The 20,424-nt window shown below is 39.5% G+C and overlaps 1 protein-coding gene across 1 annotated transcript in view; it reads left to right on the forward strand.

Annotated features, from left to right (window-relative positions):
- The window catches only part of LOC114663375 (serum paraoxonase/arylesterase 2-like), a 50,615-nt gene that overhangs the window by 1,390 nt on the left and 28,801 nt on the right, over positions 1-20,424 (forward strand). Inside the window, exons 2-3 of the mRNA XM_028817066.2 lie at positions 13,604-13,674; positions 18,375-18,430. Of these exons, the coding sequence (XP_028672899.2) occupies positions 13,604-13,674; positions 18,375-18,430 (127 nt within the window). The remainder of the gene's footprint in view (positions 1-13,603; positions 13,675-18,374; positions 18,431-20,424) is intronic.

Genomic DNA, 20,424 nt, shown 5'->3' on the forward strand with positions numbered 1-20,424 from the left:
GGTCCACCATTTGGGGGCCCCTGAAATTGCGGGGCCCGTAGCATATGCTACATGTGCCTATTGGTTAATCCGGCACTGTATATACCGGTATCTTAATCTTTACATCCTTTAACTTCTAAACGTGTTTAATCCAATTCAGTGCCACATGGAGTCAGATCCGGACCTGGCTATGTGTTGTACCGATGTCATCAATCACCCTGACCTAACACTCCGACCAAACACACACACACCCACACACAAACCCCTAATAGCACCCTAAGTAAGGATAATTTTAATTTTACTATTCAATAATGAACCGATAGATATGAAGATTACATTACTAGATACCTGTCAACTTTTGTTTACCTCTTTCCAAAATCCGTTCCTGCCAGAATAATTTTTTAGATTGATTGTTTTAAATTATTTAAGAGTAAATTAGACCTGGCACCCTATTCTAGTCCTTGGTGCCATTTCTGTAATTGTCTCACATCAGTTCTCTTGAGCTCATCCATTTTATTTTATTTTAGAAAGAGGCATTTCCTTGACAACAAATGCAGTTGCTGATTTGATATTTGTTTTTCCAGTGACAAACCTGCTTTACCCAACATCAGACTCTGTTAACAACAAAATTTATAGGCAGCTCCATAGGCAAACTGAAGTCAACTGCCAGAAGTTCAGTAAATGTACATTGTCTGAGGAGCATGTCCTTTTCTGAACATACAGCTTAGGCAAGTGACACTATTTTAGATATAGATGGAACTGTATGTTATTATCCTCTTTCAGTTTTGTCATGCATTTCTTGGTAATTTTGTGTGTGTATATGTGTAATGCTATTATCAACCTATACTGTATCATTAAATTTAACAATGAAACTAACTGTTAAGGTTAGATTAAGCCGGTCAGTTAAAGAGAGGGGGGGGGGGGGGGGGGGGGAATTCTAACCTTAACAGTTAGTTTCATTGTTAATTTAATGATACAGTATAGGTTGATAATTGTATTACGCTTCTCTCATATTGTGACCTTTTCTGAGTAAGTGTATATTTGAATATTTCTGACGGTTATAGTGATAGTGTGTGTATGTGTATGCATACTGTGGCAATAAGTGGGCCGCCACTGAGACTCAAACCACACACACAGTAATGCCCAACACAATTCCAGGTTCAAACAAGGGATTTTATTCGACAAAAACCTCTATTTCATAAGAACACCAGCAAAATACATCAATTCACAAATCTCTCCTTCCACCTCAAAGAGTGTTGTTCGCTGCCTCCCAACTCTGTCTTGTCTAAGTGAGGCTGTTGGCTTTCTTTTAAATTCGACCCAGAAACCGCTTCCAGGTTATTTTCGCACAACCCGGAAAAGTAAATCAGGGCGGGGGAAGAGTCCTGTGATGGTATTCAAAGACCCGGACATGGCTGAGTTTCCAGACTTAAATTCTCATGCCAACTTGTGGCTGTGTTAAACTGGACCAGCCTCCAGGAACACAGCCACCTGTCATGTGGTGGAATGAACTGCTCCCTGTAAGCCCATTCGCCTAGTCAATCCATTTTGGCTTCCTGACTGGGTATGAATCTGAACTTGATCCCGCCCAGGATGCCCATCCTTCTTCCTCCTTGGCACCTGCAATGTGTGTGTATGTATGTATGTACAGTGTGTATATGTGTGTGTGTGTGTGTATATATATATATATATATATATATATATAATATATATATATATTATTATGAAAGAAGCCCAGACAGCCAGATGTCCAAAACACACACGCTTTTTATTTCCTCTGTACATGCACAGTGTACCAACCACCATTATAAACCCCGTCTTTTCTCTCTCTCTCTTGCTGCCTCTGCTCCACTCCTCGCAAGCTCCGTCCTCTTCCACCCGACTCTGGCTCAAAAAAAAAAAAAAAGGCCAGTTTCAAATCCATAAAGCCGTATCACTCTCTGTAGGCGCAATTGCACAACCATGGGGAGTTAATTAGGTAGTGAGGTAGTTGGAGCAAGTCACACCTGCACATGCGGGTGCGATCGTTCTCAATTGCTTCATTGGCCTTCTGCAGCGTGTAATTAAGGCCCATGGAGATGGGAGTGTATATATACAGGTCGGCACAAAAAAAGAAGGGGAATCAAAGAAAAGGAGAAAAGAAAAGTCTATAGGGGACCGGCATCATCCCACACTTGCCGTCCAAATAGCACAGCTGATAGAAAATAACATTAGAACAAGGCAGCTTGTGTACGTACAAGAAGTCTCCAGTTACCATGACTGTCTGTGTCTGTCCATGTTTGGTTAAAACGTGCTTGTTCTTCACTCAGTGAAGTGATGGTTAAGCTTCAGCAGGAGTTGGCTGTCAAGGTTTTTGTAGTGAAGCTGTGACCATTTAGCAGTGAACAGGAGCCCCGCATGACTAAAAGTCTCTCGCAGGCTGCAGACGCAGGAAGTTTGTGTGTGGTCATGTGCCTGCATGGCTACATCTGATTGGTGGAACAGTCATGCAGTAGATCCACTGGCGACTTTTCTCTGGCAAAAATATAATTATTCTTTGTATTTAAGCGTATCTAATGTGTAAATGGAAAAAGTAACGAGTCGAGTGTTGCCCAATGTAGTGTTTCTTCTTCACAAATGTACTCAAGTAAAGTAAAAAGTACGGTGCAGTAAAACTACTCTTAGAAGTACAATTTTTTTAAAAACGTTATTCAAGTAAATGTAACTTGTTACTACCCACCTCTGGTCTATATTATGTCAGAAAACCATTCTGTACAACTGTGGTGAGCAGAAAAGCATGTCCGAATGCACAACATGTTGAACCTTGAGGCAGATAGGCTACAACAGCAGAAGATCACATTCGGTTCCATTCCTGTCAGCCAAGAACAGAAAGCTGAGGCTGCAGTAGGCATTACATCACCATAACTGGAGGGTTGAAGACCGTCAAAATGTTGCCAAATCTGATGAATCTTGATTTCTGCTTAGGTACACACATGGTAGGGTCAAGATTTTGTGGCAACAGTATGAATCCATTCTCCCAACCTGTTTTGTGTCAACAGCTGAGGGTGGTGGTGGTGTAATGGTGTGGGGAATGCTTTTTTGGTGCACTTTGGTCACTCAAATAAAAAGCAATCATCACTTGAACGCTATATCCTATTTGAATATTGTTGCTGACAATGTACCATCCCTTCATGGCAACACTTATCCCATCTTCTAATAGCTACTTCCAGCGTGATAATGCACCATGTCAAAAAGCAAAAGTCAACTTAAACTGGTTTAATGAACATGACAATGAGTTCAGTAAACTTCAGTGGCCTTCCCAGTCTCTAATAGAACACCTTTGGAATGTGGTAGAATAGGACATTTGCAAGCATGAATGTGCTGCTGACAAATCTGCAGAAACTGTGTGATGCAATAATGTCAACATGGACCAGAATCTTAAGGAAGTGTTTCCAACATCTTGTGGAATGCATGCCACGAAAAACATGCTGTTCTGTGAGCAAAAGGAGGCCCTACTAAGTATTGCTATAATGTTCCTAATTAAGTATATATATTCATACATATGTTCTAATAGTAGTGCTCTGTGGTGCTTGCCAGTGCCGACCCAATGGATTCATGCTTTTTTACATTAGTCTTTTATTTAGCTCACTGTACTTGGAAGGAATGGCTTTCTTTAGTCAGTTGTAGTGAAAAGTCAAGCAAAATGACACCTTTTATTGGCGAACTAAAAAGATTACAATATGCAAGCTTTTGAGGCAACTCGGGCCCCTTCTGTATATTGTTTATGCATATGTTGTGGAAGGAACAGACAAACAAGTGAGAGATTTTGTAGAAACACTTAGTGGGAATAAGAGTTTTAAGAATAATAAGTTCCTGTGGTATAACGGGTCCGCGGCTCAGAATAAAAGACCAGTTTTAAAATAATTGCCACACTCGCGGCTTATAGAGGGGTTGTGGTAGTGTGGCCGGAGTAGTTCTTGGACATGAAGTGTGCGGGTGTTTCCTTGCTTAAGTGCACAGGTGTGGAATCCTCCGTATCCATAATTGATGCCGGGAGCTGGTAATCGCCACACCTGTGCCACGTTCCCATTATATATAGAAGTGCGAGTGCGGAGGGAGAAAAGAAAAAGAGAATGGAGGAAGGCTGGGGAAGAAAAGAGCTGGGGAGAGAGACAGAGAACGAGCAATCGATCGATCAAGAGCAGGCTTGCTCTATAATGCCAGGCAGCTGGGAGAAATGAGCCATAGCAGGGTGTTTAGCCAGCACCCGGGGGCAGACGGATTGGGTCACTCCTGCTGAGTCCTGCTCCTTTACAAAAGTGGCCACAATCAAGGACGGCTTGTGGTGTAAGACTGGGAAGGCAGCGGGAATCGGAGATTTTCGATTGGAACCCCAGCGTGAGTGCCCTGGCCGTTGGTGGAACCCAAGTCTCGGTCCAAGGAAAGTTGCTGTACAGAGCCAGAGGATAGAAAGGCAATCGGATGTGGAGAAGATCAGCTGTAGGTAGGATGACTCCCCTGTTGCAAAGCCTGGATGGGAGAAGCAGGAGAGCCACCAGGTAAAGAAGACACCGGGATTTAAGAGGACAGTTTTCAGTTATTATTATTTTAACTTAGTTTTTAAAAGATTTATTATGGATTATTTATTTAGTGACTGCACTGCACTATTTATTTGGACACTGGTTTTGTTGTTTGCAATAAAAGCACTTTTACACCATTCCCCTTGCTTCATTGGTGTCCTTTATTGTCCAGCTCATCCGGTTACATTACCAACGGTGTCGGGTTCAAGAGCTCCCAAAAAGGAAGAGGGAGTATGGAGCTAGAACCCGCATTGTTGTAGTTACTGCATTATCTCTCTCAGATGTTGCTATTTCCTCATTTTCTCTGTGTTTATCTTACTTTACAAGCTCAGTGTCAGACCATTTCACCTTCTGAATTTAGATTTGGGTGTGTTTTTTTTTTTTTTTTTAAATCTACTCTGGGGACTGTAAGTATAGCATTCTATCACAGTGCTGTGTGGTGTTGCTAGCACCCACCCAATGGATACTTGCTCATTTTATCACTCTTTTAGGTACCTCGCTATCCTTTAGGAGAGCTTGCATTAGCCATTTTAGTACGGAGATTGTGCAAGTATGGCAGGCTCATTTGAATGATGGAATGATAGCCCAAACTGCTGCTCATTCTGATGTTTTAAGACGTTGCAGTTACATTATTTATGTATGTCCAAGCATATCATCAAGATCATCTGATTTGATGTAGATTTAAACAGTTAAATATTTTGAGCCTGGGAAAAGTCTTGTATTAATAAAATGTATTTTGGCCATTCATATCAGGCTCTTTGTCTGTCTTTTCAGGTATAGGTAATCTGTTTGATGTTAAGCAACCCTTGGATAACTTTTTGGAGACCCTGAGATTTATTTCTTCTTTTATCTCCTCATATCAGTTTACTCCTTTTTGTGTACTTTAGATTTAAATGTTATATATTTTATTGACTACTTATGGACATGTTGAATATTTGTATAGACACTGTCTTTTCACATTTTATTTTTATACAATGTTAAAATATAGTGGACTTAATTAAATTGGCTTTTTTGACATTGATAAAGATTTTGTTTTTACTTGCTTTGATTAAAAAATTTATTGAAAGAGATACAAAAAGCCAGGATCTTAAACACAATGCAAGTTTAACTTTTTTCTTTTTATCTAAAAAGAACTCAAGTTGTTGATATAACAAAAAAAATGAAGAAGCATTATATATGGTGTTAATGATTGGAATGTTTTTGAAGGCCTGAGTCATCAAATAAATACTCTGTATGGATATCCCAGCAATGCCAGGGCTGCAATTACCTCCAATGCATAGGGCTAGATTGTGGAAAAAACCAAGTATGCTATTCTGGGCAAGGATCAAGATGTCTCTCCACTGTACACCATATCACCACCAACTATGTTATTAGAACACCCATATTTTTTAGATTGAGACCCAAGTTCAATGCCAGAAAAGAACTAATGAATACAGTATTTAACACCACAGTATTTAACACCACAGTAACTATGAGGGAGTGTAGCGTCTATTGCCATTTTTTAGCTCAAGACCTACAGGAACACACCACCCTCAGTGTTGAGAATTTATTATGGGTTTTTAATAGCAGATATTTTTGTGCCATTTAGAAGTTAAATAAAAACACCGAGACTGAAGTGATTAATTCATGAGCCCTCAAAGCAATAGCTACAGGCTTGAATGAAAGATTGAAAAGCAGTAAGAAATGAAGGCATCCCCGCCAGGCACCTTCAAAATTTGTCTTGATCATATTAATAAAACCTCTCCCGAACCACACTGGCTACATAATCTGTCTCTGAAGTTCCCAAGTAAAATCCAAGCCATTTCCAATATTCAGAAAATGCCACTGGATTGGAATGTGATGAAGAAATATCTAACCAACACCAAGTTTTTGTTTGCTGTGTTCTCATAAAATCATCCAGTTAGGATGGATTTGTATGTGAATAACAGCATACAGATGCCTTGCTAGAAGCTTAGCCAGCAATTTCACATCTGAATTCATCAGGGAACTTAAGTGGGAACATGCACACCTGTTAGGAACTTTTACTTTGTTTTAAAATGAGAATATTTCAGGTAGAATCATGTTTTGGGTGAGAAGCTTATTTTAACATCTGCACAAATATAGATTCCAGTTGACTCCAAAAAAATAAATAACTCTGGGCCAAAGCAGAGGACCAACCAGTCTTTATTGACTTTAGAGTTTTTCAGCTCAGATGTAGTAATCGGAGAATCAAGTCTAACTAATTTAACCAGGAAACGGGTAGATTCTCGGGAAATGAACATTTTGTGAGGGAAAGGCTAGTGTTTTTAAGGAGTATGTCTGAATAATACTCCTAAAAGTGTTTTAGTTTTTAATGGGTCATTAGTAGTGATGATTAATTTTATTGCTTAAACAGATTCAAATGACTGACAACAACAAAGTTTTATTGCCAGTAATTTACTTGTTTTGGTACCAGAACCATAGTGTCTGGCTCAAATACAGTGGATCTCAAATTTGGCTTTTTGTATCAACATGAAATTTAATTCGGATGTAATTGTTGTCACATTTTCAGGGTCCACCACATGGTGGCATTTTTATTCAAGAACAGATGGATGCACCTTCTGACTGAGAATATGTTGACGATGTGTCTTGGTGGTTAAACCAGCAGAGTATGCAATAAGAAAGTCACTAATGGCACCTTTTAGTACTAGAATGAACAGAATGTAAGTTGACTGCCAAGAAATTCTCTAACATAGGGGAAAGTCTGTCACTATAATCAACTCTCCTAAGCAAAGGCGTACTAAACTTTCCAAGCACACTGCAAGGTAGTGCTTAAGACAAATGCAAACGAGTGAGTGCATTGTTGCAATGCTTTCTTTTAAATAATTGAAATTCCTGTTGCCTTTGAAACGTCTTCCTTCAGGCTATACCATAATTCCTCCATTACTCCATTTCCTTTGAGTAGTAATCTGAAAATAGTGACAGTAACGATGTTAAGGAGAAGAGTGCAAGGAAACAAATAGACATTACATCAATAAACATTTATAGGCACAAATATATTACATGTTGTCATGCATGTGCACTTGGGAGGCAACTAAAAGGCTCAAAAGACTGCCATCCTCTGGTTTGGTGAGGAATTACCAAGTGCATTAATCCCTTGCTCTTTTGAATTAGCAGACTGATCAAGGGAAATTCCACCTCAGTCCATTGGCGTCACTTCCGGTTCCAGTATCGAGACACCACTTCCGGCTCCAAGGATGTTGCTTCTGGTCCTGGCCCCGAGGATGTCACTTCCGGTTTCAGCCCCCGTGGATGTCATTTTCGGTTCCTGCCTGATGACATAATTTCCCATCTGACTATTTTATTTATTTTTTTTATATACTGTATGTGTGTATTTATTATATATAAATACACACACACACATTTTTGTGTGTATATGTATATTGTAGTAAGGACACAAACAATTATAAAGGTTTGGGGTTTTTAGCCCCATATACTGTAAAGCACAGAAGTTGTCAATCGTTTTCCAAAAGACATTGAAGGGAGGGAGGACGGACATTTTTATAGTGGCGGACCAGAAATTAATGTGAGGAATGCTGGGAGAAGTCGTGGTGGATTCTGGGAGTATGACGTCATCACGGGTCAGCAGAGGGAAGAAATGAACCCGGAAGTGTGCGCTTTCTAGAGCCATCCGGGCGCTGTTTATGGTTGCGCCGTCTCGGCCTTTCTAAGGAAGTAAAAGATTAATACACTGCCATTGTCCCCCCGCGGGACGTGTTACGAAGCAAACCGGGTTGATCAGCTGTTTCCCCAAGCGCTCGTGCGTGACAATATATATACAGTGCATCCGGAAAGTATTCACAGCGCATCACTTTTTCCACATTTTGTTATGTTACAGCCTTCTTCCAAAATGGATTAAATTCATTTTTTTCCTCAGAATTCTACACACAACACCCCATAATGACAATGTGAAAAAAGGTTACTTGAGGTTTTTGTAAATTTAAAAATAAAAAAAACTGAGAAATCACTTGTACATGCACTGTGTGTATGTATGTGTATGAATGTATGTATGTATGTATTTATAATATAAAATATGCACCATGTTTTCATATACTGAATGTTCTTTGTTATGGACTGATCTGTACCAGTTTGGGCCTCATCTTTGCTATGATTTGGCAGCCAATTGCAAGTATACTGGCGGCTGCCCCCAAACCTCTTTCCTGTGTTGTCTGGATCCTTTTACAATGTATAAGGCATTTGTAAACACAACAATAAATGTCATTATTCTGTCACTGTCTTCATTTAACATGACAATCTCCAATAAATTTTGATGTGATCTTTGATAGAAATGTATCTGTCAATTTGGAAATGTAAAACACCATGATCACCAAAGTAAGGAATTTGCATTGCTCAGCAGTTCTGATCTGCTGTAGGTCAGCCAGATATACTAACTTCAAGCAAGAATTAATATTCCAGTTAACCAAAAGTTCCACAGAGTACCCTGGCACAGAATATTTTCAATGCATCCACTACTGGTTTTAGCTGCAACAGTTCCTCTTCACCTTGGCTTTGGTCCCCTTAACTTACCTTATCTCTGCTATCTGGCATTTCACTTGATTTGCATTTGTGTCTACAAAATACTATGGTGGCCTCTTGCACATAAGCTTCATAAGGAATATCCCTGTACATGGACTGCTATACATATTTAATCAAGCTTTAGGAAAATTAATGGTACATACAAACTGATACATGCATTTCAACAAAACATATATACCGTAAATACCCGCATATAGGACATATTTTTTTTCTTAAGAAGTAGACCTAAAAACCCAGATGCATCTTATACATGGATACTTTTATTACAAAAATTATAAATCATATATATAAATTCACCGAGCCCCGCCCACCAACAGTTCACTACGCACGACACTACAGAGCCCCACCCGCCAAATCTAACCCTCCTCCTACCACACTCGCAAACTGTTTTACACGCTGCATACATCCATCCATTATCCAACCCGCTGAATCTGAACACAGGGTCACGGGGGTCTGCTGGAGCCAATCCCAGCCAACACAGGGCACAAGGCAGGAACCAATCCCGGGCAGGGTGCCAACCCACCGCAGACACTGCATACAGCGATTCCCAAACGCGACAAACTTTGATGGCTTGCCCGCCTGCCAGCCCGCCTGACTGTTACCAGCATTCACCACACCACCAGTGTTAAACTATCGCAGCTGATACCTCACAAACTGTCCTTACCGTATTCCCCGGATATCCCTGACCCCATCAGATTCAAATTTGCCTTTTACTTTTACACCCAGACAATTTCCTGTTAGATTGGCGTTTGCAATGACAATTACGTAATACGGTAAGTCACAGGGACAAACTTCTTTGATGGTACTTTCAGCTTTTCTCCATTTTCTGATTACGCATTCTGTCGGACCAAATTGCCGCTCAGCTGCCCGGTTCCCGTGTTCTTTCGTGTACGTGATCACTTCCAGTTTAAACTTTGCAGTATAGCTCTGTCGTGTTGTCTTCGCCATGTTGACTGGGTAATAATGAACAGCTATCTTTAAAACTACGTAATGGGATATTGGACTTTATGATCATGTGCGTGTGTGTCAGTGCCTCTCCTTCGCCTTCGATGGCTGTGTGACGGGGACAGAGAGGAGTGGTTTGAATCCAACTTGAATTTCAAGGTTTGTTTTCAAGCGACAGTCGGTTAGCAGTGCTGCAATTGTAGCTACCGGGGTATGCCTCAGTCTGCGTGCGATTAGCCGTTGCCCCCGCACTGGCATTTCACACCATTTCAAATTAAATTATTTTTCAGGTGTAGCGTCGCTCATACTGTATCGATTTTGGAGAATGACACGGCATTTGAAAGCTCATTTTTACTATACATCCACCTGTATGCCTTATTGTAACGTTTGGAAATTTGTTTTATTTTGAATATTCACGTCACTGATACGTCATTTTCGCCGTCTAGTATGTTTCTTGCTCTTTGTTGTTGTTCAGAGATACTCCAGCCTAACACAAACGCATGGATACAATCACTGGCGCTGGCAGCAGCAGCTTTTAATTAGTACCCCGGTAAATCTTAATCAGGATGCATCCTATAAACAGGTACACAGGTTTTTCCATGGTTTTTAGGGTCAAAAATCCACTGCGTCCTATACATAGTATCGTCCTATATGCGGGTATTTACGATAGTAATTTATTGCATAATGATGGTCTGATATGGAAAGCCTACAACCACAAATCGATAAAGATAGCAACCATGGAGAAGAATATGTTAACAGCATTCTAGTTACTTCACATTCTTATGGGAGACTGGCACACAATCACCCAGCCACCACACGTCCATTCAAGGCTTAAACATAAGAAGAATAGAAGGGCATTAACCTCCCACCCCTAGTCCAACAGCAGCACCATCCTAATAGGAACCAACCTCAAAACGAATGGCCCTTTGCCAACCCCAAGCAGCCAAATCGGCATATAAAAATGCCAAAAACAGGAACCAGGGGATATAAAGAAAATGTATGTAGACCTGGCACACTCACAGTGCCCACCTCGCTGAGTTGTGCACAGATCCCAACAACTAAGACAGGTTATAGATAAAGGAAAAATGAACAATAAAACAATTTAAATGAAACTGCTGAAGTAATGAGCTGAACTTTACCCTCGATCCTGGACACAGATTCATGTGAGGGTCGCAAGGGACTTCTGTTGCCCTAGACTAGAAGTTAAGAATTTTACGAAATATAAAACACTGTTCAAATGACCAAAAAAGTCTATTTAACAAGATAAGAAAATAACCAGCAGCACAGTACTATGTGCTACATGCAGGGAAAAACTGCATAGAACAAATAATTAAACTTTAACTGTAAATTTAATAAGTTATAAGTAATAAGCTAGTAAAGCATCATTTTGCTAGGGTGAATATATTCAGGAAAATCTTTCCATAGTCACCAAAATGTATCCTAGGAGGAAGAAGTCGGAAGGCACCATCACCATAGAGAAGACACTGTTAGAACAGAAATTGTCAGCAACCTCCATAGATTAAGATTGTCATAGCAGATGTACCCAGAAAGATGAGTGAGTTTAAGGCAAATCAGATATACAAGAAATGGATGCAGAACTGCTGCTTTGGCTTTCTTCAATGCAGGGGTCATTACTTTTCTTGCTTGTACATGAGGTCCATCGAAGTCCGGAAGGAAGTAATGAAACATGGTGCCCATTGTAAGACCGGTTGAGATTCCTTGTAGGCTCCTTAAATAAAGTCTGTTGATCTAAAGTTGAAGAACTTCAAAACAAGAGGCCTAGGAGACGTGCCATGGTTTATAATTTGAATGTGATGACACATTTCCAAAGTAGGGTCAAAGTCGAGAGCTCTAAGCATTCTTCAGGATACTCGGTAATGAACATTGTTGCACAGATTTCTGTCAGAAGACTCTGTCAGCTTTTGTACTTTGTGATACTGTTCACAATTACCAATTGGCACAATCTCCTTTTCTTTGTTTTTAAGGTCTATTAAGTGCTGAGTTGGATGGCACCAATTTTGTTAAATTTGTATTTTGTACCATTGCACAGGCTCTTTGCTAGATGGCACCAATTACAGTCTGAAAGTTCCATTGGATGGAGTCATTCATGGCTGATAGCTGTGTAGAAATGGTAGACATTATGTTAATTGAGTACCATCTCCATGTTAAAAATGCTGGCTTCTGAAGCCACAACATCCTCCAGCAGATTTTTTTTTTTTGTTAATTTGAATGCCTATTTGTGAGACTGTCTCAACCCAAAAGGCAGTGTTCTAAAGCAGTATATATATTAAACATGTATGTTAAGAATAAATTCAGAGGATTAAAATTTAATAAAATAATGGGAATAGTGAACACTCCAAGCACTCTCAGCATATGTCCATCTGCCACCAACAGTCATGTATTTTAATTCCTGTCTTTTTTTTTTTTTTTTTTCTCACTAATAATGTTAAGTGTTTACATACATACATTTTTAATACATCTTCTCACTAATAATGTTTTCCTTCCATTCATTATCAAACCAATATAATCCACTACAGGGTTGCAGAGGCTGAAAATTATCATGGTAATATCAAACATAACGCAGAGACCAACCCTGACAAAAGCAATGCTAGCTCACAAAATAGGATATAATACATTAAAATCACAATTCCATGACCGACAATCAAAGGCATTTATCTACCTTTTCAGAAGCCAGTTTCCAACCCAGCCCCAAGATAAGCATTGTAATTAGGGGTGTTACTCAATCTTGGATTCGTGGAGCTGTTTCAAATAAGACATCAGTTTGTTGTACACTTCTTTTGTGTAACACTTCAAAACTGCTCATATCTTGTCATGCTGCTAATACTTGTAGCCCATACAGTTTAAAGCATGTCCATAAGGCAACAGTTAGTGTACATGTTTACTTCAGTAGATGTGTCGTAGAATGCAACTAGTCTGTTTTTGAAATGAAGACCAAAGTCCTGTGCTGAGCTAATATGAAGATGAAAGATTTCTTAAGTTTGACTGTGCCCAGTGCTGTGCCTTTTTGTGAAATAACTGCTACATAGGAAATGATTCTTTATTTGAGGATGGAAAAACAACTTCATCTGGTGTATGTAGTGTTTTGCATTAGATTTTGGTACGACTGTTGATGTGTGAGATGTTTTTGGAGCTGATGAAATTACTTTCTGACACTTTCCTCTACAGTGATGTCAACAAAGTAATGTGGAACCATTCCTACTTTGAATTTCACATAGACTTAATGCATGTTTCTAAATGTGCATTGGTTCTTGCATACTATAAACACAATATAAATCTCTAGGACTTAAGTCCATTGTGACCCGGAATAGCATTAACCAACTTTGAGAATGTTATAATATAATATGTTATGTTGGATAAAAAAAATGGTATCTTAAAACTAAAATGGATGACACGGTTTGGAAATTAAAGGTCATATGGGTCTTTGACAATACTTAGCAAATAAATTCCAGTTACTGAGTGTCTGAGCCTGGTGTAGTCAGCTACACACTGGAATTGATAAAAGCGTTACATTCTCATGTTTTTTTCATTTTTGTGTTTTGTGACAGGGCTAGGTTGTGGCCTTCCCGGGAAATAAAACAAAATCATCTTCCTAACTGCCAGCTAATCCAAGGAATTGGTAAGCATTATTAAACTTTCAATGCAATGTTAAGTGTAGAAATGCATACATCTTTAATACATCTGTCTATATATAAAAAACAATGTCTGTCTGTATGGTTGTTCGCTTTTTATGAGAGAACTACTTAACGGATTTAGATCTTGGTTTTTTTCTATAATTTGCTTAAACATTCTGGTTGATTTTGCGACTTCTCTCATTGCTTTAAGTATCATAGTTCACTTGTGGTACCGATTTATTTGCGTGAATCCGAGAGAGAGACAGCGGGCCAAAGGGAGGAGGGCAGGGCCCTCCTCACTCATGCTTCAGCCTTGGGGCATGTACCTTACCTCCGCGTAGCTAGCGAATGAGAGAACTACTTAACAGATTTAAATCAGGTTTTTTTTCTATAATTTGCTTGAACATTTCTGTTGATTTTGTGACTTCTCTCATAATGCTAAGAATCATAGTTTGCTTGCAGGAACAATATATTCGCGCTAATCCGAGACAGATACCGAGGACCGCGGGGAGGGGGAAGCATGATGTCAGGAGAGGGCAGCCGGGCAGGGTCCTCCTCACTCATGTGCCAGCCTCCGTTCGAGTCGGTGTACCTTAACTCCGCTTAGCTAGCAATACTTGTTTGTTTGTTGATTTTTAAAGTTTGTCCTGTTTCACTACTACGCATGTGGAGCTGTGGGGGACGTCTAGGTAAGTATAAAAAATGATAAACTTACAATTTTTTTTGATTTACCTAATCCCCAATTGTTTTTTTTTTTTGCAGGACCTTTTGGGTTTAATAAACATTAAGTGGTAAAATGCAGTACAGTAATCCCTCCTCCATCGCGGGGGTTGCGTTCCAGAGCCACCCGCGAAATAGGAAAATCCGCGAAGTAGAAACCATATGTTTATATGGTTATTTTTAGAATGTCATGCTTGGGTCACAGATTTGCGCAGAAACACAGGAGGTTGTAGAGAGACAGGAACGTTATTCAAACACTGCAAACAAACATTTGTCTCTTTTTCAAAAGTTTAAACTGTGCTCCATGACAAGACAGAGATGACAGTTCTGTCTCACAATTAAAAGAATGCAAACATATCTTCCTTTTCAAAGGAGTGCAAAGCAAGCAGTCAAAAAAAAAATCAATACGTGCCCTTTGAGCTTTTAAGTATGCGAAGCTCCGTGCAGCATGTCCTTCAGGAAGCAGCTGCACACAGCCCCCCCTGCTCACACCCCCCTACGTCAGCGCAAGAGAGAGAGAGAGAGAGAGAGAGAGGGAGAGAGAAAGTAAGCTGGATAGCTTCTCAGCCATCTGCCAATAGCGTCCCCTTGTATGAAATCAACTGGGCAAACCAACTGAGGAAGCATGTACCAGAAATTAAAAGACCTATTGTCCGCAGAAACCCACGAAGCAGCGAAAAATCCGCGATATATATTTAAATATGCTTACATATAAAATCCGCGATGGAGTGAAGCCGCGAAAGGCGAAGCGCGATATAGCGAGGGATCACTGTACATCTATCTGTCTGTCTGGCTGGCTGGCTTTAAAACTAGACTACAGTATGTAGTAGTATTGCCCTAAAGGAGTGGCCACATATGACAATACATTTCTTTAGCAAGTGCCAAGAAGGGGAGTTGGTGGGTGAGAGGGTCCCAATGCAAATTCAGTTTACCTGAAGGACATTGTTGGACTGTTTAAAATGAATCACACAGATCTTGTAGTTAGTTTGGGAGATTTTAATGCTTTATGTGTCAAATGTTACCACCATTTAGAAGATATGACTAGAAGCAACAGAGAATTTCACTTGAATGAAAATGGTGAATTGTAACACTGTTATTTTAGACATGTAGTACTAGGGTGCTGTACTGTGTTAGCCATTATGAATGTAGTGAGAAGTCAAACAAAATTACACCTTTTATTGGCTGACTGAAAAGATTACAATATGCAAGCTTTTGAGGCAACTCAGGCCCCCATCTTCATCTTGCCTGAAGAAGGGGCCTGAGTTGCCTCAGAAGCTTGCATATTGTAATCTTTTTAGTTAGCCAATAAAAGATGTAATTTTGCTTGACTTCTGACTATTTTAGACATGTAATAGTGCATAGCACATATCTTGATTTGAACGTAGAGTTGCTCATAAGTGCTTCTGGTATCACAAACAATTTGAAACAAAGCCGAATGGTACATTTTATGGTTGTGCCATGACTCTGAGGTTATATGTTCTTGATGCAAGATATAGAAAAGTGCTGAAATGTCAACTGATTAACACTTGATGTTGGGTTGGGTTCCCAAAGACAGCCTGAGAATTGACTGGACAGACCTGGGACCCCAATCAGCAGTGACTGTTACTTGAAAATGTTTGTGTTCAGGACAAGTTCAACTCTCACCTTTTAAAACAACTTTCACATCTTGGAGAAGGTCAGGGTTTTGGACCATTTCAAGACACTACTTATGGTTATTAGTATAGGTATCTATAGCCATGAGTTGGGTTAGTTATTGTAGAAATTCTAGGATCTACTACTTGATCTTGATGGTGGGGAAAGATGCCAAGCTGAAGAATGTGGTCTTCTATTTAGTATAAGTAGGAGATTTTCTGGATTACACTTTGAGGTACCTGCTAACTAAGAGTTGGTAGGTGTAGAGAGGCCAAGAGAGGAGAGATCAGTGAAGACGTAAATAATTAATTTTCAGTGTCAAGGAGGAGGTTCTGGCAATTATGCTATGAATCAGAAAGTGCAGATAAAATAGAACCTGTACTAATTACACTAAGGGCAAAGACATATTGACCTTAGGTAGAAGTAGAAAAAGCTTGTTAACCATAAAGCTAATACAATGTATTTCAATGTAGTGTTTTGCCTCCTTGCATTATACCTCTGCCTACCAGTCATTCATGTTAGCTACTTCTTCACAGTCATACAAATAACATCAAAAATGGATAAATCTGACACATATAGGTATTCAGGATCCTCTCATCTACATTCTCCACGGAGCCTACTCCCACTAGGACAAAGCTTGGCACTACAATCAGGATAATGTTCTTTGACTTTTCCAGTGCATTTAACACCATTCTGCCCCAGCGACTGGGGGGAAGAAAAGCTCAAGGTTTTGAATCTTGATGCCTCTACAGTCTCCTGACCAACCTACAATAGTTTGTGAGGCTGAGGGACTGTGTGCCAGAAATACTGGAACACCTCCGGGAACTGTCCTATCTCCCTTCATGATTACCCACACAACAGACTTCCAGCTCAGTACCAGCACTTGTCATCTACAGAAATTTTCAGGTGAATCATCCATCATAGGCTGCATGAATAATAGAGATGAGTCAGAGTACAGGAAGGTTGTGGAGGACTTTGTCTTGTGATGCAGTGACAACAACTTGCAACTCAACATCAACAAGACAAAAGAGCTGATGGTGGACTTCAGGCATGCCAAGGAGCCTCTGAGACAAGTCACAATCCATGGGGAGGATGTGGAAGTGATGCAGAGCTACAAGTTCCATATAAACAACAAACTGGACTGGTCTGATAACACAGTGGCACTGTGCAAGAAGGGTCAGAGCAGACTATACTTCATAAGGAGACTATGGCCTTTTGATGTGTGCAATAAGCTACTGGAAATGTTCCTATCAGTCCATAGTAGCCAATGTGGTGTTCTATGACACAGTCTGCTGGGGAAACAACCTGATCTCAAAAGAAGCCCAATGGAGCAGGCTTTGTTAATAAGTTTGTTCTGCCATCACAGGGCAAACTCTGGACACACTGGAAACTGTTGTGGAAAATGAGGATGATGGCAAAATTGGATGCCATCATGAAATATTCCATCCATCCCCTCCAGGAGGTGCTCTCTTGGAGGACTTTTAGCCGCAGTACTGTGTACTAAGAAGCGCCTCTGGGGATCTTTTCTGACAACTGCCATCCGGTAATTCAGTGCTTCCTTCCAGGGCACTCGTTCAAATTTGATTTTGCAAAAATACATTTATTTATTTATTAATGATTGACTATATTATTTGTCCTATGAATATGTATCCTTGTTTTTATGGTTCTGTTATATGCATCTGAATTTCTCCATGGGATTAATAAAGTTTATCTAATTTTATTTAATCTAATCTAAATGGATTAAAGTGACGAGCAATATATTATTTAATAAATATAATACTAACTCCTTAACATGTTTTTAGCTAAGTTATATATAGCCATAAATTATCTTGTGATTCAATGTTACCTCAGTGTTCATTCCATCCTTTAATTTTTCCTGCTGCACATTTGAATGAGCTTGGTGTGTGGGCGTGTGTGTGCCCTATGGTGGGCTGGCACCCTGCCCTGGGATTTGTTCCTGCCTTGGGCCCTGTGCTGGCTGGGATTGGCTCCAGCAGACCCCCATGACCCTGTGTTGGGATATAGCGGGTTGGGAAATGACTGACTGACTGACTGACATTTGAAGGATACAAAAATGTTACATGGACCACAGCCAGTCTCTTAACATTCCTGATTTCTGGTGGCTCCTGTAGGAAGTTCCTAACTAGGTTTTCATGAAATGTTTTGTCGTGGTCTGAGAAGAGTTTAAACGTGTTTTACTGCTTTACATTGTTAATTGTTCCCTTCTCACACATTTTTGTTTTCTTCTGGTTGGCTTGTTATACAAAAACAATTTGGTAAACGTGTGTTTTAATTTTTTTTCCCTGAGGTGTGGAATTTTTTCTCCTTCACTTGTATTTCTCTTTCTTTGTAGATCATGGTTCAGAAGATATCACTGTTCTGCCCAATGGACTGGCTCTGTTTAGTTCAGTGAGTTTTACAAAAGTATTAATTACTGAAAATTCAATATTTTCTGTTTTTAACAATATTCAGATCTTCTTTTGAATAACTAGAGAAGAAAAAGAATTTAACAAAATACCAGGACTGAAAATTCTAACATGGTTTTAGTTTGATCTTAATTATTTTGTAAACAATTTTTTAGGGTGGCGCAGTGGTAACACTGCTGCCTCGCAGTAAGGAGACCTGGGTTCGCTTCCCGGGTCCTCCCTGCGTGGAGTTTTGCATGTTCTCCCCGTGTCTGTGTTGGTTTCCTCCGGGTGCTCTGGTTTCCTCCCACAGTCCCAAGACATGCAGGTTAGGTGCATTGGTGATGTGTGTGTGTGCGTGCCCTGCCCAGGATTTGTTCCTGCCTTGCGCCCTGTGCTGGCTGGGATTGGCTCCAGCAGACCCCTGTAACCCTGTGTTAGGATATAGCGGGTTGGAAGATGACTGACTGACAATTTTTTCACATTGGTGCAGTGGGTAACATTGCTCCCTCATGGGGGAAAAAAAAGATTTATAAAATATCTACAATGCTACTCTGTCTGGGATTGATTACCACCTTCCACTCTAATAGGCCAGAATATTTACTCTGAATTGGAAAAAAAAAAGCCAGAAAATGTATTGGATAAATGGATATGGATACCTGACCCATTCCTTTTCTATCCTAATGTCATTAAAAATATCTAGACAAAAATTATTTAAAACAACCTTAAAAATAAATAGCTGATCTTTTACTTTTTATCTGCTTATCAAGTTAGTATCTGATTTCTCATTGCTTGACAATGCCAAGAATTTCATTAGAAGTAATAAAGTATATTTATACATTGTAATAATGTGTGATGTGCAATCCTGATATAATGTTGTTTCCCCAAAGATAACCGTCACATCTAAAGTAGTTATCAAGTAAAAAAAAAAAAAAAAAAAAAAACATTTAAGGTGATTTTTTTTTTCTCCTGGTTCAAAGTAAAACTTTGAGAGTTTAGACCAAGCTTTTATATCAATCGTTTAATTATACTGTATATATGTGTGCGTATATATGTATATAGGTGTGTGTGTATAACTGCTCAAAAAATTAAAGGAACACTTTTTAATAAGAGTATAGCATCAAGTCAGTGAAACTTCTGGGCTATTGATCTGATCAGTTAAGTAGCAGAGGGGGTTGTTAATCAGTTTCAGCTGCTTTGGTGTTAATGAAATTAACAACAGGTGCACTAGAGGGGCAACAATGAGACGACCCCAAAACGGGAATGGTTTAACAGGTGGAGGCCACTGACATTTTTCCCTCCTCTGTTTTTTCACTAGTTTTGCATTTGGTTACAGTCAGTGTCACTACTGGTAGCATGAGGCGATACCTGGAGCCTACGAAGGTTGCACAGGTAGTCCAACTTCTCCAGGATGGCACATCAATATGTGCCATTGCCTGAAAAGAAAGAAGCTGCATGCTAGGAGTACTGAGCTGTACTTCTTATACTTGAGTGTTTGTAGTCCAGCAAAACAGGATGGATTCTACTGTGCACTTAGTCTTGTGTTGGGGAGCATAGATGTAAAGAGTTGGGCCTTCCTGTTGATTTTCAAGAACACATATGGGTAGTTAAGTGTAAACAGACATGATGCAATATTATGCTACTACTTGAGTCAACATATAATATTGTGATTTTTATGTTTCAAAATATTAAATATTATACTTCAGCATCATAGTATAATTACCTTTTATACAACTGAAGTTCAAATAGAAATAAAAAAAAAAATGCATCAATCTGTTCCTCCTAATAAGAAAAGCCCTCAACTTAATTCATTGCACATAAATCTTTTTTTTTTTTTGATTGCAGAAATGGACTTCAAACATTTGAGCACCCTCTACAGCAATAATATTTGCTTTTCATTGTATGGAAGGCTCTAACAGGTGATGACACTTGTTGGATAAGCCTTTATACAGTATTTGTAGTAAGGCTGAAAACTAATAACTGAGGCAAGAATGCTTC

Source organism: Erpetoichthys calabaricus, chromosome 13 (genome assembly GCF_900747795.2).
Source record: "Erpetoichthys calabaricus chromosome 13, fErpCal1.3, whole genome shotgun sequence".
NCBI lineage: Eukaryota > Metazoa > Chordata > Cladistia > Polypteriformes > Polypteridae > Erpetoichthys > Erpetoichthys calabaricus.